The sequence below is a fragment of the Bufo bufo genome, chromosome 5 (assembly GCF_905171765.1).
Source record: "Bufo bufo chromosome 5, aBufBuf1.1, whole genome shotgun sequence".
In the NCBI taxonomy this organism is placed as follows: domain Eukaryota; kingdom Metazoa; phylum Chordata; class Amphibia; order Anura; family Bufonidae; genus Bufo; species Bufo bufo.
In genome coordinates, this window is record NC_053393.1 from 550,043,801 (window position 1) to 550,068,347 (window position 24,547).

A 24,547-nucleotide genomic window follows, 5' to 3' on the forward strand; every position below is an offset into this window, starting at 1 on the left:
CAGACCGATAAATATTTTTGTGGGAAGATTCAGTAAAACCTGTAATTTATACATTTACATCTCTGCTTTTATTACCTCCTGTGAACAGCTATTGTCACTGGGGGGGGGGGGGGGGGGGGTGTCCGTGACGGACAGCTATCCTCGTATGCATTCTGAAGGCCCTTAACATAGGCCAAGAATCATAAAAAACACTTGTATTATCTGGCATTGTAAATGTACTGCCGATTACCTGATGAAACGCTTGTTCATCGAGTAGATTATTGTTTGCCGGCAGCAGATCGTACTGTGCAAATAGCATCTGCCGCCGGCAAACTAGTCAGTATGGGGACGAGCGATGGCATTAGTGATCACTGCTCCCCATACTGTGGAGGAGATCGCTGCATGTCAGGATTTCTCCTCCACTGACGAGCAGGTGATTGCTGCAGCGTCCCAGGTAAAGGGGCCCTCATACAAACCATGATAAAACCTCCCTCCTGTACCAAACGCAGAGATATAAATGTATAAAATCGCAGGTTTTACTGAATTTCCTTTTCCCATAAACCTAGATATCAGTTGTCGGCTCAGCTTCTCCTGCTCTATAACAAGCTGCAGTGTGCGGTGACAGGTCCTGTAAGATCATCGCCTCCTCCGAGGCCGACAGATCCCATCAATCTGATATTTATGGCCTATCCCGAGGACAGGTCAATATCTGAATCACAGAGAACCCCTTTAATGGGAATGTGCTAAATCTTAAAGTTACCCCTCACATCCATAGGATAGGGGGGAATCTGATCTATGGGGGTTCTGTATCTTTGTATGACTGGAGCGATGGTCAGCGATGCTGCTGCTCCACCTCTTTAAACAGTAGGGTCAGAGCGATACCGTAGCAATCTGGGATCCTTATGCCCCGGGACGGCGCTGCTCTATGGCACCTGCCCCAGGAGCCCTCACGTCAGCGGCATCCCATCCGGTAGATAACCCGGGACGGCGCCCAGTCTACAGTCATCACCTTTGGGACTGTGGGAAAGCTGGGCGATGAGCTGTGTGATTAATAGCGAGGGGACATCGCTCATCACCCAACTTTCCCAGAGACACACAACCCGGTACTGGAGGATCCAGAAGAAATAATCAGCACGAGAAATTTCTACAAAAGAAACCGTATTTTATTTAACAAATCTTGGCGGCTGGAGGCCGGGAGAGCGGCCCGTTCACGTACAGAGCGTCCAACGAGTTGACTAAAAACAGCAAGTGACACGGTAACTGACACCGGGGTGGAGGAGGGGCACTCCGAGAAGAAAACCACTAAAAACCTGACGTGTTCACTGCAGCCGAGTCCTGGAGGAAAAGGAAAACTAGACACCAAAGCGGAAGGAACAGATACCCAAGGAAAGTGCAAGCAGTCGTGTGAGGAGGAGGAGCGACGCTCTGCAGACCCACAGATTATTACTACCACTGCAGCTCCACTCAGTGTCACAGGTTAAATCTGCATGTCCCTTCAGCTACATTGCACCAGTCACCTCCAGAGCTGCTGAAATATACTGACACGTCCCAAGCAGATTACCCGTTGTCTACATCACAGCGACTGCGCTGAACAGTACGTCTCCCACAATGCAATACAGCTGGGTCTGTACACCGTAGCTGCATCTCTGGAGGGGACTAGAGCATAAGGGGATACCATGTGGTGGAAGTTTAGTGACTGCGGCTATGGATGTGACTGGAGTAGAGAAGTCCTTAAGTCACCACCATGAAGATTTAACCTGAAGCGACACCAAGTAATCAGAGACGTACTGCAGACCGCTGCGCACAACAGCGAACCCTCCCATTGTTCTCCTCGCCCCGCAAACACCCCAGGGAACCCACATCGGCTGCCCGGCAGAGGTAGATTTCAGACTAGCAGACAAATGGATATCCACGTCTCCCGGGTCAGGAGCAGCAGGACCATAAACTACAACTAGCAGACTGCCCCCTAGTGGACACAACTGACAAGTACCATGAAAGACACCCCGAGCCAGCAGATCAGCTCACCGCCTGTTCACTCAGGAACTTTTATTATAAACAAAATGGGGGTTAGATTCCAAAACAAGAAACACATTAAACAAGCAACAGACCTGCGGGCGAAACCCGAAACTTGCAGCAATAGAGGGAAAACAGGTTATAAAACATAAAAAAAAAGAAAAATGGAAGTGTTAAACAGGGCAGGTAAAGAAGAGAACAACCTGTCCAATAAATACTACAGAATCGAGAGCGGGCGCCGCACGTCAGCCGACAAGCAGAGCCAGGAGAGCGGGCGCCGCAAGTCATTGGTCAAGGAGAGCCGGAGGGTTATATAGATGAACTGTTAAAATGAAACCACGTCACTCAAATGAACGGAGAGACCGGGGGAGGCAGTGGGCTGGCCGTCCTGTCTATGGCGCCGACGATGCTGGGGGCACCATGGGGGGTGGCGTTGGTCCGTCACTGGGTGGAGGCGGCTGCTGCTGCGGTGGTGGTGGTGGAGCCGCGTCTGTGAGGAGGCAAAACAGCAATATAGTGACGAGCAGATAACAGAACAGGCGACAGACATGTTACAGGGCGGAAGGTGGAGCGGCTCCTTTCAAACAGCCCACGTCATGCAGAACCAGGGCAACCGCCGCGGTGAGTTCGGCTCTGTAAATGGCGCCGCTGATCTCACACTGCAGCCAACTGAGGACTTATCAAGTATGTACCGTATTTTTCACCTTTATAAGACGCACTTTTTTCCCCCCAAAAGTGGGGGGGAAATGGCCGTGCGTCTTATAAAGCGAATACTTCGCTGGCCGCTATGCTGCACAGCGCGGCCAGCGAAGTATCAGTGACAGTGTGGAGGGAGGAGGCGGGGCCCGGTGCAGGGACTCTACTCTAATACACCGGGCCCCGCAACTGTTAAACATTCAATCTGATAGTATATGCTCTGTATGGGCGGCTCTTACTATAGTACCGCAAGTATAGCGCAGATCGGCATCTCCATCGGTCATGCGCCGCTTGCCGCACCTCGTTCCTCATGCGCCGTCTGCTCCAGCTCCCTCTGTCATGCGCCGCCTGCCTGTTCATTCATAAAGTGAGATAAGCAGGCAGGCGGCGCATGAGGAGGGAGCTGCGGCAGGTGGCGCATGACCGATGGAGATGCCGATCTGCGCTATACTTACGGTACTATAGTAAGAGCCGCCCGTACAGAGCATATACTATCAGATTGAATGTTTAACAGTTGCGGGGCCCGGTGTATTAGAGTAGAGTCACTGCACCGGGGCCCGCCTCCTCCCTCCACACTGATGCATCTGATGGGGGATCTGTAGATGACACTTATGGGGCGGATCTGTGGATCCCCATAAGTGTCATCCACAGATCCGCCCCATAAGTGTCATCCACAGATCCGCCCCATAAGTGTCATCCACAGATCCGCCCCATAAGTGTCATCCACAGATCCGCCCCATAAGTGTCATCCACAGATCCGCCCCATAAGTGTCATCCACAGATCCGCCCCATAAGTGTCATCCACAGATCCGCCCCATAAGTGTCATCCACAGATCCGCCCCATAAGTGTCATCCACAGATCCGCCCCATAAGTGTCATCCACAGATCCGCCCCATAAGTGTCATCCACAGATCCGCCCCATAAGTGTCATCCACAGATCCGCCCCATAAGTGTCATCCACAGATCCGCCCCATAAGTGTCATCCACAGATCCGCCCCATAAGTGTCATCCACAGATCCGCCCCATAAGTGTCATCCACAGATCCGCCCCATAAGTGTCATCCACAGATCCGCCCCTTAAGTGTCATCCACAGATCCGCCCCTTAAGTGTCATCCACAGATCCGCCCCTTAAGTGTCATCCACAGATCCCCCATAACAGTGTCGTCCACAGATCCCCCCCATAACAGTGTCAGTCATCCACAGACCACCATTAGTTCAAAAGCTACCAAAAGCACACCTTTTGGTTCAAAATATTTTTTTCTTATTTTCCTCCTCAAAAACCTAGGTGCGTCTTATCATCAGGTGCGTCTTATAAAGCGAAAAATACGGTATATTGTGGTCTAAGAGCTTACACATGCCGTTTGGAGCCATCGGAGGTCGCGGTCCGATCATGCCGCTGGGCATCGGGGGAATCCCTGGCTGAGGTGGAGGTTGAGGGGGGCCGGCGGGATGCATGTTCGGTATCATTCGTCCAGGCATAGGTGGTCCTGACATCATGGAGCTGGGTCCTGCCATTTGACCTGCAAGGGTTACAAGGGGAGCCCCATGGATTAGGGAGATAAAAGGGAAATAAAAAAAGATAAGTCATCCCCAACCCCCCCCAAATCAGGCCAGGAGGATCTACCCCCCCCCCCACCCCAGGAGGTCGGAGTACCCACCACCAGCCACAGAACCGCGCACACGTGATTGCACACTAAGCAGAAGGAAAATGTAGAAATTGATTTGGATCCACACAAGGTTTCCTAGTCAAAATTGCATCTGACAACACGGAAGTGGACATGTTGTCAGCCCAAGCTCTCAGTAGTGCAGCCTCAGGCAAAATAAGTATAAAAACATATACAAAAAAAGGACTGTGTAGAGAAGGCCAGTCTATAAACTGCTGGACAATACATCACTCCCATCATCTTCAGGGGCTCAAAAACTCCCCTTCTGACCCACTGAGTAATTCCCATCATCCTGGATACAAAGGGCTCAATTTTCTAGGAAACCAAATCACAAAGAAACCAAAGCAAACCATGGATAGGAGGAAGGTGTGGCCCCCGTCTGGACTGCCTGACACAAGGGCCCCGGTATGAGCAGGGCCCCCTCTTGTCTGGCTGTATTCAGTGGTCTTACCACCGCGCATTTCTAACAGTGGTAGAAACGCTGGCAGTAAGGCCCACGCTGAGCGCTTATGTCAGCCGTGTGTCTGATGGTCACAAGGGGGACACATGTAAGAATCCTCAGTGTGAATATAAAGAGATCTTCAGAATCTGAGAAAGGAGGAGAAAGATGAAAAGCTGAAGACACTGTGTGCACCGCAGGAGCTCCTCTCCCCCACATATCACACGCTCTGACTTACCCCACCCCTGCATATGCCCAGAATACATGCCTGGCTGCGGCGGGTGGGCAGGGGGCATCTGGTGGTGTACACCATATGGAGGGGGCTGCTGTGGTGGCGGCTGCTGCAGGTGACCCATCATACCAGGGTGTGCAGGGGGTGCTATGTGGCCCATCGCAGGTCCAGAGGGGGCGGCGGGGTGCTGAGCGTTCTGTCCGTGCTGCTGCTGCTGCTCCATCTGCTGCCGGGCCCTCATCTCCGCGTACTTCAGCTGCTCCATGTGGAAGTTCTGGCGCTCGGTGAGGAGCTGCTGCCGCTGCTGCTCCAGCTGAAACGGGAGGAAAGACGTCAAACTCATCACATACAGCATGGGCACCGCCAGTCAGGTGCCCCCCTTCACACCAACACAGAGAAGCTGCAGCTGCATCCCCCTCCTCCATCTACTAGGTCACCCGAGAGGAAAGGGAGGATGAGGCTGCTGCAAGGTTTGGGAATTCACTATTTGTGGTGACACTCAGAAGTCTCATCACCAAGTCTTTCCTAAGTGCACACACAATGGGGCGACTTCTAGTCTCCGATACGGTCTGTGCTGATGGACTGAGGTGCAGTGCAGATCATCAGACATCTAATGTGAGCGCTGCTCCGGGGCAGTGGAGATCGGGGGTTTGTCAGGAATATAAAGCAGAGGTAATGTAGGGCGTCACGGAAGGATGGGCCACAGACATGCGATCGCTTCTGTGCAGTCTCTGCAGCCCATTCCCCACACAGACCACTCACCGCTTCCTTCTCCCGATCCATGATGGTTTCCAGTTCCTCAAAGTGACGTAGTTTAATCTCCAGTTTCTTCATCTGTGTCTCCACTAGCAGCGCAACCAGGGACTTGATTTTGCGTTCCTCCACAGCGGCCAGATGCTGCCAATGAGCGAAATGGAAAAGGACATGAGGGGACAAACCTTCTACAGGTCATCAGAAGCTCCAAGAGCCCCGATCTAGACAATGCATCCCCTGTAAGACACCATGAGCTGTGAAGGTAGAACCATAGAGTACAACAGTTCAACGACCCATTCATGGTTAGAGGTCCAGGACTTCTGTAGGACTTGGGTCTGCCCAGCATCAGCAGGAACATAATGGACTCTCGGGCCTTCCAGAGCAGCACATGGAGGATACATGGAGTGACCTTACCTTGGCTTTGGTGGCTGCAGAGGCCAGAGCAGCGGCGGCTGCCATAGCTACATTGCTCTCATTCATATCATTCTCCAATTTCTTCTTTACTGGGTCGAGCTCCTTGGCAGTCTCGACATTCTCTTTCGTTTCCTCCATCTCTTCTTCTGCAGGGAAGAACCAACTACCATTAGACGCATCTATAACCAGCACATCATGCGTTATATACAGCTCTAAGTCTGCAGGTTACACCTCACCAGTCTTGTCTTCTGGGGCCGCCTCGCTCTCCTCCTCCTCTGGTTTCTTCTCCGCGGAGGACTCCGGCTTCTCACACGACTCGGTCTCATTTTCCTTCTCACTTTTAACTTCACTCTAGAAGCGGACAAAGATTTGAGAGGCGGGTGGGTGACCCAATCCTTGTGTGGATGGTAGGCTGGGCCTCCAAACTGAACCCTAAATTCTGCCTCCCTGCATCGATGGTAGTAAGGAGCGGACAATCTGGAGCAGATTCAGACCCAGGGCAGGAGGACATTCAGGGGCAAGTGACTGTACCCCTCAGCCTAAGGCTACATTCACATGACCGTATGTGTTTTGCGGATCCGCAAAACACAGATACCTGCCGTGTGAATGTAGCCGGCCCCATGATAGAAATGCCTATAGGATAGGACATGCTCTCTTTTTTTGCGGGGCCGTGGAACGGATCTAGGGATGCGGACAGCACATTGTCACATTTTTGCGATTGAAATGAATGGGTCCGCACCCATTCAGCAAAATTGCGGAAACGGCTGCGGAGCCAAAAATATGGTCGTGTGAATGCACACTGAGTTTTAATGAATTGCTAAACCCCCTTAATAATTGCAGTTCACCCAGACTATTCGGTGCACACAAAATCCTTTAAGAAATTAAGTTGGAGCTGACCAGGAGCCCTGGATACTGACCTTCTCTGTTTGAGGGGCTTCTGGGGTCTCCGTTTCCATCTTCTCTTCTTCAGTAGACTCTGCTGCAGTGAGAAGGGGTTTGGTTAATGCCGGCAGGAGTTTTAAGCTGCCGTTCACATAAGACATTTGTCTGCAGATGTGGTTTATCTACATCCATTACACAACTACATTCAAGGGCCCATCTATAAAAACCTTAAAGGGAACCTGTCACCGAGATTGTGTATAGAGCCGAGGACATGGGTTTCTAGATGGCCGCTAGCACATCCGCTATACCCAGTCCCCATAGCTCTGTGTGCTTTTATTGTGTAAAATAAAACTATTTGATACATATGCAAATTCCCCTGAGATGAGTCCTGTCCCCGACTCATCTCACATACAGGACTCATCTCAGGTTAATTTGCATATGTATCAAATAGTTTTATTTTACACAATAAAAGCACACAGAGCTATGGGGACTGGGTATTGCAGATGTGCTAGCAGCCATCTAGAAACCCATGTCCTCAGCTCTATACACAAAATCCCGGTGACAGGTTCCCTTTAACTGTAGTAACCGATAGTGACCACAAGATGGGGCTGAGCATGACAATCCTACCATAGTGAAGCTTGGAGTAATACCCCCATCAGGGTCATCTTATACCACACTGTGGACAACCTCTTGTAATTGCAGACAGCTGCACACCTGTACTTGACTGAAATCCCTGAACTTACTGGGTTTCTCTGATTCGTCGGGGGTCGTTCCCGCTATACAGCTGCTCTCTAGTCCATAGGCAGGATCCACTTTGCCCAAAGCCTTGGCCGCCTCTTGAACCTTCTTGATGTGCGCCTCCACCAGCTCCAGGGGAACCTCTTCACGCACTCGAGAGAATTCCTCTGAGATAAGATTGCAGTGAAAACCATCAGCACGTGTCAATCAAGGCCAACCAAATCCAACTGACACTGGTGTATGGTTTGTTACAGTGTGTCAGCAGGACCCAGTTAGGACAGGCTTTCAGATTCTGTATATAACTGTTTTATTCAATGAAAGCAAGCAGATATCTTGAAAACAGAGGAACACTGCAGCAATAGTTACCTAGAGCGGCTTTAGCAGCTGCAGCAGCGACTCTTGGGTCCACCACCGAGGCCAAGAAGGCAACCGTGCTCATAACCGGGTTGCCAGACTGGCTGAAGGGTACAGGCTGATAGGCCAGAGGTCCGAGGGAAGAGTTAGAGTTCTCCAGGTACGGATCCTCGATGGGGAGTCGGAGGAAGTGCAGGATGCATTCATCCTGAGTGCGGCTTCCCACATGTTCCGACACCTTGTTCCAGTCGTCTTTGTACATTTCCAGGGCCTAGGGAGGTGACAGGGAGACGTGTGGGCACCGATGTGTGCGCTTCGTCCTGCCAAGTCCTGCTGAAGGTCCATCACTTACCTCTAGGAGAAGCAGCGTCTCCTGTTCCGTCCATTCCCTCCCAGCGCTGGCAGATTTGCTCTGTCAAGTAAGGGGTGACCATTAGTACTGGCTGCGCATCCCTCACCACCCGGACACAGCCAAATCTCCCACGTTCCCACCTTTGCCAGAGTCTTCTTGGAGAAGACTTCCGTCCTGAGGCCGAAGTTCTGCAGATCTGTTGGCTTGTCTTTATTTTTCTCGGGGAAACTCAACATCTGCTGAGCGGACGGCACCTAGAGCAAAGGCACGGGAGTCAATGGAGCCTCACCGCCTCTGAGCCAAGGCGACTTGAGGAAGACGCATCCTACCTGTGGGGTTCTCATGTGAAGAGGCACCAGGCCAGATGGGGTGTCTGCCAGCACGTTAAAATGGGGTGTAGGGGGCGGTCCCATCGCCATAGGCCGCGAGTCTGCGTCCACCTGGTAATTCACAAGGCCCCACTGCTCCAAAAAGGCGTGGACTCTAATGGAGAGGATACAAGAATGAGACAAAATGGAGCTCTGCATAGCAAAGGTGACCCTCAAACCCTGACAATACAAGGTGCGGGTGTAGAGGGCTTATCAGCAAGGTCTGAGGACACCACAACTCCCATATGGCCATGCTGAGAGTTGTGGCTTTGTGTAGACCAACCTATGGCCCTCCAGCTGTCAGGGCATGCTAGGAGTTGTAGTTTTGCAGAAGCTGAAGGGCCTCAGGTTGGAGATGGCTTTAGTCCATGAAGAAGAAAAGCCCCAGCAGACATCTCACCTCATGATGGCGCAGACGTCTCCCGTCAGGTTCCTCCTGCAGGCGGTACTGGTGAGATACTCCTGCGGGTTCAGTCTGTACGTATCGATGATAAAATTGCGATACGCCAAGTATCTGCAGGAAAAGGAGAAGTCAGTAATGGCCCCGCCTGGGTCATTATCACAAGCTCATGGCGCAGTCTGTTGCCGTCACTCACATTTCTGGCGTTTTGGATTTGTTCTTCCCGTTGAAGAATTCTGGAAGTGCCCGCCGCTCGATGACGTGAATGCTGAAAGAGACGAGACCCTCGTGACCTTCCCGTACGAAGAGCACAGCACCAGCGGCTCCACACGTGACCGGACCCTCACCTGTTATAGTCAAACCAGGCTGCGTAGCTGGGAATGATGATGTGATTCGTCTGCTCCGTCACGTTATCTTCCCCGTTGTCCACCATCCGGCTCTGGTCTCCTCGGCTGGGATCTTCATCTTCCTGAAAACAGGTAAGACATGGTCACCAGGATCCAGATCGGCAGAGAGCGGACAATGATGGCAGATCACACGGTTTAAACATTATATTAAAGCCAATGTTAAGAAATGGGACATCCAGATAGATCATACAGGGGTGCACATACTTTTAAGCATACAGGTTTTCTAGGGCTCTGAGCTCTGTTTTTTTTTTTCTGACAACCTACAGCCACCACTAGAGGGAGCTCACTACATACAGATTATACAGCCACCACTAGGGGGATCTCACTACATACAGATTGTACAGTCACCACTAGAGGGAGCTCACTACATACAGATTATACAGTCACCACTAGATGGAGCTCACTACATACAGATTATACAGTCACCACTAGAGGGGAGCTCACTACATACAGATTATACAGCCACCACTAGAGGGAGCTCACTACATACAGATTATACAGCCATCACTAGAGGGAGCTCACTACATACAGATTATACAGTCACCACTAGAGGGAGCTCACTACATACAGATTATACAGTCACCACTAGAGGGAGCTCACTACATACAGATTATACAGTCACCACTAGAGGGAGCTCACTACATACAGATTATACAGCCACCACTAGAGGGAGCACACAGGGGATGGATCACTGGCTTCAATAAGATCTGTATACGCTTTCTACATTAAAGGGGTTATCCAATGTAAAACAGCCCCCCATGTGCCGGGCCCCTCACAGTGAATATTCTTACTCCGCTCCCCGAGCCACCGCTGCTGTTTTTCCCTGTACACGGATGAAAACACGGACGGGGACGAGCCTCCCTAACGTCATCCGCGCACGGGGAGAAGCATAATATGTATGTAGTCAGCTCTTCCTAGTGGTTGCTGTATAATCTGTATGTAGTGAGCTCCCTCTAGTGGTGGCTGTATAATCTGTATGTAGTGAGCTCCCTCTAGTGGTGGCTGTATAATCTGTATGTAGTGAGCTCCCTCTAGTGGTGACTGTATAATCTGTATGTAGTGAGCTCCCTCTAGTGGTGACTGTATAATCTGTATATAGTGAGCTCCCTCTAGTGGACGCTGTATATTATGTATGTAGTGAGCTCCCTCTAGTGGTGGCTGTATAATCTGTATGTAGTGAGCTCCCTCTAGTGGTGGCTGTATAATCTGTATGTAGTGAGCTCCCTCTAGTGGTGGCTGTGTAATCTGTATGTAGTGAGCTCCCTCTAGTGGTGGCTGTATAATCTGTATGTAGTGAGCTCCCTCTAGTGGTGGCTGTATAATCTGTATGTAGTGAGCTCCCTCTAGTGGTGGCTGTATAATCAGTATGTAGTGAGCTCCCTCTAGTGGTGGCTGTATAATCAGTATGTAGTGAGCTCCCTCTAGTGGTGGCTGTGTAATCTGTATGTAGTGAGCTCCCGCTAGTGGTGGCTGTGTAATCTGTATGTAGTGAGCTCCCTCTAGTGGTGGCTGTATAATCTGTATCTAGTGAGCTCCCTCTAGTGGTGGCTGTGTAATCTGTATGTAGTGAGCTCCCTCTAGTGGTGGCTGTATAATCTGTATGTAGTGAGCTCCCTCTAGTGGTGGCTGTATAATCTGTATGTAGTGAGCTCCCTCTAGTGGTGGCTGTATAATCTGTATGTAGTGAGCTCCCTCTAGTGGTGGCTGTATAATCTGTATGTAGTGAGCTCCCTCTAGTGGTGGCTCTATAATCTGTATGTAGTGAGCTCCCTCTAGTGGTGAATGTATAATCTGCATGTAGTGAACTCGCTGAGGGGAAGTAAATGGTGAACACTATAGATATCACACAATGAATCAGTTAATAAATGAAGACAATAAGAGTATACAAGGGCAGACTGACTGGAACATGCGGCAATACAATATATCTTTCTGCAACACAACCTGCTCTCATCGTATGGAGAAAGGCGCCATCTTCTTGAATGATTGAAAACAGCACAATGTCCTGCGTCTGAGCCGCTCATATCCACAGCCACCATTAGGAGACCCTGGACATAGCGGGCAGATCTACCTGTGTCTGAGATCCACACTCACCTTCCCGCTCGCAGTCACCGCTTCCTCCTCCTGATCATCTGCACACAAAAAAAATTAAAATCTGGTTCAGCCAACTGTGCACAGGATGTGTAATAAGGCAGCGAATGGTCTGGGGTCATCCGTACTACAGGAAGGCCAGGGGATACCAGCGGGACGCGCACATCACTGCCGGATACAGGCTCCATACGTCCTGCGCAGGCGCCATGGGAATAGGAGGGAAAGGCGTTGCGCCGTCTGCACAATTGAAGGCGCGTGCGCAGAGCCTGTAACATCTATTGTAGACTTACCTAAATCCGCCACGATGCCACCTTTCACCGGTGTGTGCTCGCTGTCCTTCTTTGGATTCACTGCAAAACAAGAAAAGGTCAGCCGTCAGCGGCAGCCGGAGTGATGTCCGTGGCCGGCCGCACAGCAGGACACATCCCATGGTGTCGTCATTACAGGCGCAGTTACCATTTTTGGGGAGGATGACCTCCTCCATGTTGGGGACAGGGGTGGGGTCCTCCATGTCTTTCGTCAGATCCTCCTGCTCGTCCTCTTCCTTCTGCCATCTCCTCTTGCCATAGAGGCCTCCTTGGCTAATGATAATGAAGAATCGACAGTAAGATCTCAGGTTCTGGAGATCGGCATGCCGCGGCACACGGCATGTATGTATTACAGCGGCTAACCTCAGAGGGAACCCCCTTTAAGGTTCTCATCTGTAATCCCCAGACTCTCCCACATTTAAGACTGCAATTTTCTAATAGGCTTTGTCTTATTTATAAGATCTCTGCTTGCTGTCAGTCAAAGGAAACATTCACTTTACAGCCAAAAGCAGCAGACCTAATGCTTGTCACAGCTTGGCTTTTGCTACAATGGCTTCCAGCCTAGAAAATCCTCTGTGTCTGTGAGGAAGAAATTTTTACCAAAACTAGTGCAAGGTATAAAACCTCCATTAGAGAAGCAATGGGAGTGGCGGTACATGAGTAGGTGAACTCACCTCTTCTTTCCTGGCTTCTTGCGGGATTCAGAAGGAGTCTGTGGAGAAGGGGAGCGCTTCCGTTTCTTTGCAGACCCTACAGACTTCCGGTCTTTCCTCTCGGGGCTACGCACGGCCTGAAACAGAGACGAAGCCCGTGAACATGGCCGCCAGCCATACACATTACCTAGCGGAAACATGGAAGTACGACGACAGCCAGTAATCCGCGAGTGTCCCTCTGGAGATCAGCAGCGCCAATGTCCGCTGCTGCTGTACGAGGCTCTGCTCCGTACCTCATCGGTCTTCAGGGAGATCCTCTGCCGGAAGCCGGCCACCTTCTTATTCTCATCGATCTCGTAGTCCTCCTCGTTCATCCACTCGTTAAACACATCAGTGTCCAGCAGCCATTTTGCATGAACCTAGAACCACGGAACGTGTACGGATTAGCGGGGTTCATCTGCCTCGGAGTCCGAGACATTGTCAGGGTCACTCACTTTCCAAGGTTTCTCGGCGATCGGCGGATCCTCGATATCCACGTCCAGATCTGTAACAGGAATCCAGGAATCGTAGCTGGAAGAAACGGACATGGAGTCAGTCCAGGACTGTCAGACGGTCTGGCCAAGCAATTTCAAGATCTAGGTTTGCAGGCAGTGACTGGAAATCTGTCCTAGTTCTGCTCACACAGTAAATGGATTTGTTGCAATGTATCAGTGTAGCTAAAAGTTTGGAGAACGGCACAAATTTTACTTTCCACACAGTTTGCCGTTGCAGGTTTTTTAGGATCTTTTTGTCACGTTTATGGTACATTGAGCTCTATTATAAACATTTCATACGATTGTTTTTTTTAAAGGGGATGTCTGGATTACAATATTGATGAGCGATCCTCAGGACAACCCCTTTTTTTTTATTACATTGATGACTCCTCTGCACAGGTCACCAGTATCTGATCAGTGGGGGTCCGACACCCAGGACCCCCACCCACCAGCTGTTTGAGAAGGCAGAGGGGCTCCTGTGAGCACAGCGCCGCACATTGTATAGTGGCCGCGCTTGGTATCGATCTCAGCCTCATTCGCTTCTATGGGGCCGAGCTGCTCCTAGGCCACGTGCCCGATGAACGTGTCCTAAATTGTGATAAACTCCAGGCACCGATTGGACAAGGGGTTGCGATCAGCATTTGGTCCCGAGGCAGACATCTGGCATAAGGAAAGGCCATCACTGGAAATACTGAATCTTTCAAGAAACTTGACGGATTTGTCAATAAAACTTCTGAAACGCTTATAACTGTCCTTCAGTTACCATAGAAACATCTAAGAAAAAAGATCCAAAAACAGTGACGTAGCAAACTCTGAAAACCAAAATCTGTTCCAGTTTCAAAACTTCTGGTGAGAGCAGCATTTTTCAGTGAGGACTGTTCGTCTGAACTGTAACGAAAACTCAGCTGAGTGTCAGCAGGACTAGGTCAGGATGGGATTCCGCCATCTGGAGGTCAATGGACGACTTCTAATACTCCAGTATAATTTAATACTCCACATCGCTGCCCCTCACCTGTCCGGGTGATAACCCCAATGCACGAGGACCTGTTTATCCTTCTTCAAGACCGGTCTCAGCCACTCATCTGCAAAGAGAAACTGTGTGAACAGCGGACTACACCCAATGTGACCGCGGCCGATCGGGGCCCCCCTGAAGTACGGAGACTTCTGTTATCCAGGAGGATCAAAGATAAAGAACCTCAGATCTGTCTGGCAGCAGCAGCCGCCCTCCTCCAGACGGAGCCGCTGATCATGTAACCCATGTGGGGTACTCCATTCTGTATCTTCTCCCTGAACCCCTGCAGCAGCCCCCCCCATGCGCAGTAATGTCCACACCTGCGCAGGGACAGGGGCTTCCTTACCGTCGTCCAGTGAGGTAGGGACAGGGTAAACGTGGTGCGAGGCTTTCGCTTTCTCTTCTATGATTGTACCCTAAAACAGAAGGAAAGCCGATGAGCACACGCGTGTCACATGTTAGGGAGCGGGCCGCCGCGCCGTCACTCACCTGATGGCGCTTGACGATGTCCTTCAGTTTATTGCCCAGCTTCAGCTCTATTTCGGGGACGAGGTAGACCGTCGGTCGGCTTAGACAGTTGTTCTGCAAGGAGAAGAAACCCAATGAGGCACAGAGTTCACCTCATTTAGACCTCTAGCAGAAATTAACCCCTTAATGACCAGGCCCCATTTATGGCACAACTGACCTAGTTTTTGCCTCTACGCATTCAGCGGCCACTGCCTTTTTTATTAATTTTTTCACTGATGCGTGTGTCTATGTTGCCGCATGTGGGTTAAGCCCCATCGAACATACAAGTAAAAATGCAGATTCGCAGCAGATTAACCCAGGGGTCCCCTCTAGGACTGACGGCACAGTTCTCGCGTCTCAGATCAAACCACCGGGAAATCCAGCGACCCGACAAAACAGGGGCCCTTTGATTGCTACAGTCATGAGACGGTGGCATGAAAGGGTTAAACAGTCGACGTGTTCTGATCTCGGCCATTAGAGCAGGCAGTGTTTCGTTAGGCAGCAGAGCGCAGGCATCCTCAAACGGCGGCCCTCCAGCTGTTGCAAAACTACAACTCCCAGCATGCCCGAACAGCCTACAGCAGGGCATTGTGGGAGTTGTAGTTTTACAACAGCTGGAGGATGCCTGCTCTGACACCCCACAGGAACTAGATATATCACAGCGCTACAAAGACCTAGTGCTCTAGAATAAGGCCCATGGTAGGTCATTATGGGTTAAAGGCGTTTTCCTGAAAATGCTCCTTTTTACAAGCGGATGTCATCCATCAACAGGAGCCGTTGCCTGCACAAGACTCAGGTGGAGGACGGACTTGGGATGGGGCATCAATATCTGAACGGTGGGGGTCCGACGTGTGGCACCCCTTACCGATCAGCTGCGGCCTCCCGGCAGTGCACCAGGCGCAGCGCCGTCCATCGTTTAGCAGCTCAGGCCCATTCATAGAACTGACCCACGCCTAAGCCATGTGACCGATATACGATGACATCACTGGACTCCGAGTGCCGCCATCGCATCAAACAGCCGAGAGTCAGATATTGGATGACCCATCAATAAATTCCCAGCAACCCCTTTAAAGGGACAGGAGCTGCTGGAGGCAACACTCCCCGAATAGCACTGATCTACAGAGAGGAACGCTGGGACAAGAGCAGCCCCACCTGCATCAGTGTCTTCTCAATGGCCATGAACATCTCCACGTTGCGATCCATCCTGGATGGATTCTGCAAATCGAACCTCCTCCTGCAGGAGATAAAGAAGTGGTCACCGACGGCAGTGGCGGGAGGACTTAAAGGGGTTCCCAGCTTACACCATCAATGTAAGGACCCCCGGTGCCACTGCATCCAGGCAGAGAGTGAATGGAGAGGGGGCTGCACAGGTCTATGGCTCACTCCATTCACATCTATGAGAATGCGGGAGCCATGAATACCTGAGGTGGGATACCCCTTAATGATGAGCGCCATCCACTACCCTGCTCTATCAGTCCTCACCATCCCTGATCGCTCCGGTGCTTGTACGCGGCTCCAAGGATGTGACACAGGGCTCCGCCGGCTTTAAAGTCCAAGAAGCACTTAATCTGCAAAATACAGAAAAACAGATAGAGTCAAAATTAAACCGCAGGAGTCCATGATAAAGCGGAACCCCCCCCCCCCCCCCACACCAAACACAAGGGTAGTGCAGCTGGGAACCCACCACAATGGGGGATCAAATGGGCCAACCAACACGTTCAACGGGGACTGTAACCAGCAGGCAGATCCCAGTGTAACTGGGAGGCTCAGACATTGGACTGGAGCCTCCTCCATTACCCCCGACCCCCCCCACCCCCACCACTCACAGGCAGTTTAGTGAAGGCCGGGTTGGTGACGTGTCGCCCGAATGCATCTTCCTGGAACTGCAGGAGTTGAGAGACCAAGACGGCCAGGGCTTTGTTGGTTGGAGAATCGGCCTGCACATACTGGGAGGAGGAGAGGACAAAGGGTTAACAAGAGACTAAACATAACCAACCTAAAATATGGAAGGAAATGACGAGAACAGCAAAACGGCTTCAGAAGAATCTTAACTCTCGTCCCCTGACTGGACATAATTTCTGCCCCCCCCCCCCCCCCAATAAAATCCCCCCCAGCACAAATAGATTAATACATCCCCGAAGGCTGCTCTGTCCCCACAGAACCAGCAAAAGGCATAGTCCTGTGCCCACTGGGACCAGTCACAGGCGGCAGCAGCTCAACTGGTAGATCAATGCATTGAGCACTGAGGCCAGTGATTGGCTGCAGCAGTCACCTGCGCAACTGAAAGAAACCAGGAAAGAAGCTGCAGCAGGATCACAGAGGGATGAGCGTTTTTTTATGTTTTCGCAGGGGAGAGGGGCAGGAGAGAAAAAAAACAAAAAACAGCCGGCTTCGGACCGCAGCATTATCCGTCATATGAACAGCGCAGACGGAAAACCTTCTTCACATCCGGAGGCTGAAACCAGATTATTATTATTATAATTGTATCCAGTTCAGGGAAGATAAACATCTGGAATCCAGACTGACACATTGTAACAAACCATCAGAGATCTGCCCGCACCTGAGAGAACGGTCTACACTGGATACAACTGTAACAAACTCTCAGCTGTGAAGTAGTCAACTGTGAATAAAGGTGTCTATTCACCAAAAGCAAGCAAAGGTGTAATCTGCTCTGTGAGGGACTGAGCCTGGTTCAATTATAAAGGGGGATTCCGGACTGGATATGTGGGGGTCCGACTGCAGGGACCACCACTAAAACGCCCCCCCACCCCCCCACCCCAAGCACACAGCTAGGGTGTCCCATAGAGAATGAACGAATTGGCAGCATGGAGGCTGAACCATCAGTCCACTCATGGAGGGATAAGACCACGGTTTCTGTGATCTCTGGGCGCCCTAGCACTCGGACCCCCACCGTTCAGATTTCCAAGATGGATAGGTCATCAGGGTCTGATGGGCACCGGTGATGTGTACAGGACGTGAGCCATGTGATGTCATCAGGGTCTGATGGGCACCGGTGATGTGTACAGGACGTGAGCCGTGTGAGGTCATCAGGGTCTGATGGGCACCGGTGATGTGTACAGGACGTGAGCCGTGTGATGTCATCAGGGTCTGATGGGCACCGGTGATGTGTACAGGACGTGAGCCGTGTGATGTCATCAGGGTCTGATGGGCACCGGTGATGTGTACAGGACGTGAGCCGTGTGATGTCATCAGGGTCTGATGGGCACCGGTGATGTGTACAGGACGTGAGCCGTGTGATGTCATCAGGGTCTGATGGGCACCGGTGATGTGTACAGGACCCGAGCCGTGTGATGTCATCAGGGTCTGATGGGCACCGGTGATGTGTACAGGACCCGAGCCGTGTGATGTCATCAGGGTCTGATGGGCACCGGTGATGTGTACAGGACCCGAGCCGTGTGATGTCATCAGGGTCTGATGGGCACCGGTGATGTGTACAGGACGTGAGCCGTGTGATGTCATCAGGGTCTGATGGGCACCGGTGATGTGTACAGGACCCGAGCCGTGTGATGTCATCAGTGTCTGCAGCACATATATCCCCACATCCCACCAGAGAGGACGTGAGGCCCATGAACTACAAGCTCCTGTAGCAGCCCATTGGCCAGGAGTCACCACTTCAGGTGGTCCTGAATTTGACGAAGCTGCAAGTATTAACCCTGCGAGGGAGGAGGGGACAGCAGCTCTGCATGGGAGAAGAAGTTAGGTGGTCACTTGGACCTGAGCGTGTTTCTGCAACCTCAGTGAAAATGTTACTAAAACTATTCCTTTATTATGATTTCTAAAATACACAAATACCTCTTGGGATCAAATGGTTAAACCTCTCAGGAGTGGGTTGTTGCGGGATATGGCCTCTAGTGCTGATATGTCATTTACATGTTAATCCATGTCACCCCAAAAGGGTTCGCTGCGCTCTAGATGCTTGAAAACATTTATTTTGCAATCCCTATCCAACCTTCCTGCCTAAAATCTGGAGCCCGCTTCCCTACATGTTTCGCCGAGCGATTCGGCGTCTTCAGGGGAAACTGCACAGGTTCTGAGTTGGGGGCGAGGTCAGGGCATTCAAACCCTCTCCGTGGACTGCATGTCTACGTCAGCTAGGACGTCCTACCATTGGGTCAGGAGCCGCTTCGGTAATTACTCGGCGCCTGTGACGTCACTGGGGGTGCGCGGCGCTTGCGCCGGCGCTGATATCAGTGCTCATCTGAGCTCTCCCGCGCATGCGCCGTGCTCCTTAGTCTTCCGAGCCTATTGGCACTCTATGGCGCATGCTCCGGGGTCATATGTAAGTATAAGTATACCGCGCATGCGCCCGCACTTCTGTTTTTTCAAAGATCCGTATTGTCCCCACTGCTGAGTGTCCCTTCTGTAGACGGGCATTCTGGATGAAACGAGGGATAATTTCACTGTTACGGCCACTGAATCAGTATGCCAAGATGCTTGCATCTCTTCACAGACGTATAACTGGAAATAGACCATCATTTATGGATCACATATTGTCTAACATACATGTCATCCTGGAAAATACCCCAGTGAGGGGTTACAGCGATATCACTACATCTGAAAGTGTATTATTTGTGCGTCTTGAATCACCATTTCTGACATGTCTGTCAACTCGGACAATGTTCCCCAAAAAATGTGTCTAATGAATTTATTTATATATACATATATGTCACTTATTTTAAAAGAATTGGCATTGATCAGCTGCTATTTATAATGATGGCCTATCTATCCGTAGGGCTGTCGATCCAGAAAAATCCCACATCACCGGGACAGTATGGCTTCCCCAGGTAAGTAGTGTCAACATGGCTGCCTAGACAGCTGTCATAAGGGCATCTCTTTTAGGCCCCCATTATTTTCAGGGTGACAAATTTGACTGATCCCTTATGTTATCTGGTTGGGAATAATCTGATTTTCACTTTCCTTCAGTTCTTTGAATTTCAAGAAAACGCCGGTTAACTTAGATTTACAGAAATGAGGTGAACCCTTCATTCAGCCCATTAGGGGCCAGTATATATCCATCTCGTCTCCTCGTTGCGGTCCGCGTCGCCCTGCCTGGAAGAACTCCGCATCCTTTGTATCCCCCAGACCTTTAGTCTTGGCATTTCTCTACCTGTCTGGATAGCGGCGTCTCCTCGCTTGTATTGAGCCTCCTCCTCAATAGTTTTACCAATATACCGTTCGTCACACTCACATTGTATACAGTAAACTACCCCGGTGCTTTTGCAGTTTATGAATTCACGGATTTTAAATGTCCGCCCATCTTGTGGGTTAGTCATGGATTTACAGAAGCCGCACGCTCCACATGGGTAGGATCCTGCGGTTTTCAGCCATGTTCCCTTGCTCTTAGAGGTTCTCTGGAAGTGACTTCGGACCAGCATGTCCTTTAGATTCGGGCCTCGTCTATACGTAATGCTTGGATTGTCCAGGAGTATCTGTCTCAGATCTTCATCCGTCTTCAGGATATGCCAGTGTCTTGAGGACCTCGTACACCTATACATCTCACCACTTTACCTTCTTCTGCCTTTCTCTTAGACGACAGTTCCTCTCCATCAGCGTTAGTGGCTCTATTAAAGGCTCGGTGCAGGACCTTTTTGGGGTAGCCCCTCATACGAAATCCGGAGTATAGGGCATTGCAGCTCTGCATGGGCTCAGCTAAGCCACGTTAAGAGATGCAATCAGTGAGGGTCCAACAGTTTATATATGCGGGAGGCAGGGGGCGCCAGCGAGTATATCAGCAGTAAAGGGGTATTTCCACATCCAAATGTGAGGCTATATGATCACTGTGAGGTCGCAGGGTCTGATCCTAAGAGAGCCGCCCCCACTCCCTAGAACTGGGCCACAGCTGGGTGGACGGGGGCCAATGTGCAGGAGCCGCCCCCACTCTGGGCCACAGCTGGGTGGACAGGGGCCACTGTGCAGGAGCCGCCCCCACTCTGGGCCATAGCTGGGTGGACGGGGGCCACTGTGCAGGAGCCGCCCCCACTCCCTAGAACTGGGCCACAGCCGGGTGGACGGGGGCCACTGTGCAGGAGCCGCCCCCACTCTGGGCCATAGCTGGGTGGACGGGGGCCACTGTGCAGGAGCCGCCCCCACTCCCTAGAACTGGGCCACAGCCGGGTGGACGGGGGCCACTGTGCAGGAGCCGCCCCCATTCCCAGCTGGGTGGACGGGACGTCATAGCACTAATACAGTGCAGCACCTCTTTAATTATCAGGATAGGTGACAGGCCCAGAGGCCACCCCCCCGTAGTAAGGAGGAACGCCCTTCTAACTCCTCTAATGCTGGACAGACTCTGCTCTCACTGAACGTTATAATCCTACACAGGATTGATTGCTCAGGTCTAGGACAGTCTATGGGGATCTCCATTGCTTCCTCCCAGGCAGACAATACCAATCAACTCTCAGCTGAGGCCGAGGTCACACTTCCGTTATTTCCATCAGATATTGGGAGCCACGACCGGGATCGGGAAGACAACACAGAGAAGGTGGCGATCCGTCCATTACACCTGATCTGTGGAGGCTTCTCTGATGGTCAGTCTCATAATAACTCATGTGATCTGATCATGGACGTCACCAAGAAAGCTTCCATTCACTGTCAGCAAGCTAGGATCTTGAAAAATTAGGAAGAATTGAAAGGGCATCAGAAAGGTGCAGAACTCGTCAGAGGTGAGCGCGGCCATTCGCGGCGTCAGACTAACATCCGTCATCACCGGTGCAGCTCAGCGCCTGCCGACATGGGTGTGAATACCTATGCAATGCTGCAGACCAGTATCACTGATGGGGGGGGGGGGGGGGGGGGTATGAATACATATGCAATACTAATGTACAAGGCTGGCACCATTGAGCCTGTCCGGAGATGCAGTCGAAGTACAGGGGGTGTGAATACATATGCAATGCTGCAGACCAGTATCACTGATTGGGGGGGGGGGGGGGGTGAATACATATGCAATGCTCCCACACGTGAACTCTGACCCAAGGGGAAGAGGACAACAGAGGGGTGCGATTACATATGCAGGAGGCACTCTGCCCCAATACACGGGGGGTGAAGACATGTGCAATACCAGCTCTGCCTGGAGACACGGGCCAGCACAGGGGTGTGCAGACATATGCAATGCCCGCACACGTGACCGCAGGCCGCACTCACCTTCTTGTAGTTCTTGCCGATCCACACCCGCACGCCGTCCAGCTGGGACACGGTGTCCGGGCTCTCCCAGAACTTGGTGACGGGGCCCCCGTCCTTCCTGCGGGCCTGAGCCAGCGGAGCGGCCGCCCCTCCTGCCGATGCCGCCATGGAGTCCCCGTCGCCGTCCTCCTCCTCCCCGTCACACTCCTCCTCTTCCTCCTCTTCTTCGTCCTCCTCTTCTCCGTCCTCTTCCTCCTCGGGATCCCTCCGGGGCTCCTCCCGGCGAGGCCCGGCCTGCTGGTACTGGCGTGTGGCCGGGCTGCCTTCCTCCCCGCCGGCCGCTCCACCTCCCCGGCGGCGCCTCCTCCTCTGCCTGGATCCCGCCAGCCTGCCGTCTCCTCCGCTGCTGCCGTTACAGCCGCCGGGGCCTCCGAGCCCGACCTGCCTTTGTTTCATCGCCGCCGCACTCGTTGCTTGCCGGGGGAATGCTGCTGCGGCCTGTGCAGCGCGGGAGACCCTCCCCCACCGACTGCCAATCACGCTGACGCCACGCCCACTCCAGGTGCCAATCTTCAAAGATGCTGCCCACATAGACTGTCTATCACACGAAAGACACGCCCACTCGAGACGCAAATCACCAAAGACATGCCTACATCGGCTGACAATCATTGGACTCACCTGATGACCACACCCACTGTCCGCTTTAGACTTCCCCTACGAACTGCCCGTCAAATTCAAAACTCCTCCTCCTTACCGTTCATCCACGGGAAAAGCTCCCGCCCACCTTATTCATTCATCTGATTCTATAAACTGTCAATCATCGCCCAGGCATTCCTATGATTGGAAACGCGCTTACGGCACGCCCAACAAGATAAGACTACGCCCACACCTTTTAGTCTTGTTTATTCCAAACAGTCCTAACCACAAGACCCCTAATTTTCCATAGCCACGCCCCTCTGATAGCGCGCGACGTAACGTGGGGACGCAGGAGCTTCTAAGCACAAAGCCACGAGGGGTGTCAACAAAACAATCTTTATTAACATGATGCGCCCCCGCGCATGCGTAGTAAAGGTTTTGCAGATGAGCTTAGTTTAGTGTAGTGGGGTTTCTGCCCAATGTCTGAGGTGAGATGTTACCTCCTTACCACTGAGCAGAATAGTGAGTGCAGCTCTGGAGTATAATGCAGGATGTAACACAGGATCAGTACAGGATAAGTAATGTATGTACACAGTGACTGCACCAGCAGAATAGTGATTGCAGCTCTGGAGTATAATACAGGATGTAACTCAGGATCAGTACAGGATAAGTAATGTATGTACACAGTGACTGCACCAGCAGAATAGTGAGTGCAGCTCTGGAATATAATACAGGAGGTAACTCAGGATCATTACAGGATAAGTAATGTATGTACACAGTGACTGCACCAGCAGAATAGTGAGCGCAGCTCTGGAGTATAATACAGGATGTAACTCAGGATCAGTACAGGATAAGTAATGTATGTACACAGTGACTGCACCAGCAGAATAGTGAGTGCAGCTCTGGAGTATAATACAGGATGTAACTCAGGATCAGTACAGGATAAGTAATGTATGTACACAGTGACTGCACCAGCAGAATAGTGAGTGCAGCTCTGGAGTATAATACTGGATGTAACTCAGGATCAGTACAGGATAAGTAATGTATGTACACAGTGACTGCACCAGCAGAATAGTGAGTGCAGCTCTGGAGTATAATACAGGATGTAACTCAGGATCAGTACAGGATAAGTAATGTATGTACACAGTGACTGCACCAGCAAAATAGTGAGTGCAGCTCTGGAGTATAATACAGGATGTAACTAAATGATTTTCCTATTTCATGACGTAAAGTCATAGTTTTATTAAAGACACGGAGGCGAGTATTGCTATCTCCTTCTTTACTTCCACCAATAGCAGCAAAGGAGAAATTAACATAAACATAACAATAAAGGACCCTCCCCTGACAGATCCTATAATAAGCAGTGTCCTCTTGCATATCTTCCTCTTTCTTTGAATCCACGACACCAACCGCCAAACCATAACCGAAACTGGAACTGGTTCCACCACCGACCATTCTGGTCCGTCCAACTGAAGAACTCAAGCCAACGTGGCTAACATCTCAGGAAACCTGGAACAACACGGAATTCCATATGCCAAGGGGTTTTCAACCTGAAACAGAATAAATAATATAGCGAGTGTAAACAATTGGGTAAAATTGAGCAATCTCGACCCTGTAACGGTCGTACATCAACAGGTCGCTGAAAACAGAACCATAAATAAACCTTAACGGTAAAAAATGTCATAAATAACAATAACAGACAGCGTAATAGACAATATCACCATAACATCATAAAAACAGGGCGGGCAGGAGAAACCCAGGGCGGGCAATACTCGCCTCCGTGTCTTTAATAAAACTATGACTTTACGTCATGAAATAGGAAAATCATTTAGTTTTACAGCAAGACACGGAGGCTTCGTATTGCAAGTTCAAAGCTGCTCAATAATAGATGAAAACACATGAGGGGGCGGACGGAAATAAAACTCTGAGAACGTCGTGGCCCTAGACCAGTCAGCCAGATGCAGAATGTCCTCTAAACG

General features: G+C 51.1%; 1 protein-coding gene and 1 non-coding gene across 5 annotated transcripts; both read right to left on the minus strand.

Annotated features, from left to right (window-relative positions):
• Positions 1-1,126: 1,126 nt before the first annotated feature.
• SMARCC1 (SWI/SNF related, matrix associated, actin dependent regulator of chromatin subfamily c member 1) lies at positions 1,127-22,994 on the minus strand. Of its 4 annotated transcripts, none has more exons than XM_040431446.1 (28): positions 21,954-22,993; positions 16,619-16,738; positions 16,275-16,360; positions 15,945-16,026; positions 14,775-14,867; positions 14,632-14,701; positions 14,286-14,355; positions 13,235-13,310; positions 13,034-13,159; positions 12,762-12,877; positions 12,236-12,360; positions 12,070-12,129; positions 11,783-11,820; positions 9,632-9,753; positions 9,481-9,552; positions 9,285-9,398; positions 8,846-8,999; positions 8,657-8,770; positions 8,517-8,576; positions 8,177-8,435; positions 7,816-7,977; positions 7,108-7,169; positions 6,427-6,541; positions 6,191-6,336; positions 5,786-5,920; positions 5,030-5,336; positions 4,041-4,208; positions 1,127-2,482 (listed from the first exon to the last, which is right to left on the minus strand). In XM_040431446.1, exons 1-28 carry the CDS (start codon positions 22,599-22,601, stop codon positions 2,385-2,387), a joined length of 3,798 nt encoding a protein of 1,265 aa, XP_040287380.1. In that variant the 5' UTR covers positions 22,602-22,993; the 3' UTR covers positions 1,127-2,384. The 4 variants fall into 4 exon arrangements, with proteins under 4 accessions (XP_040287380.1, XP_040287381.1, XP_040287383.1 ...); XM_040431447.1 differs by having other exon boundaries at positions 5,060-5,336; positions 7,108-7,167; positions 7,814-7,977; positions 21,954-22,990; XM_040431449.1 differs by having other exon boundaries at positions 5,153-5,336; positions 7,108-7,167; positions 7,814-7,977; positions 21,954-22,989.
• On the minus strand, positions 18,327-18,456 carry LOC121002973. Its single transcript, XR_005779374.1, has one exon. It is a non-coding gene; the product is annotated as a small nucleolar RNA SNORA5 (small nucleolar RNA).
• Positions 22,995-24,547: the final 1,553 nt, after the last annotated feature.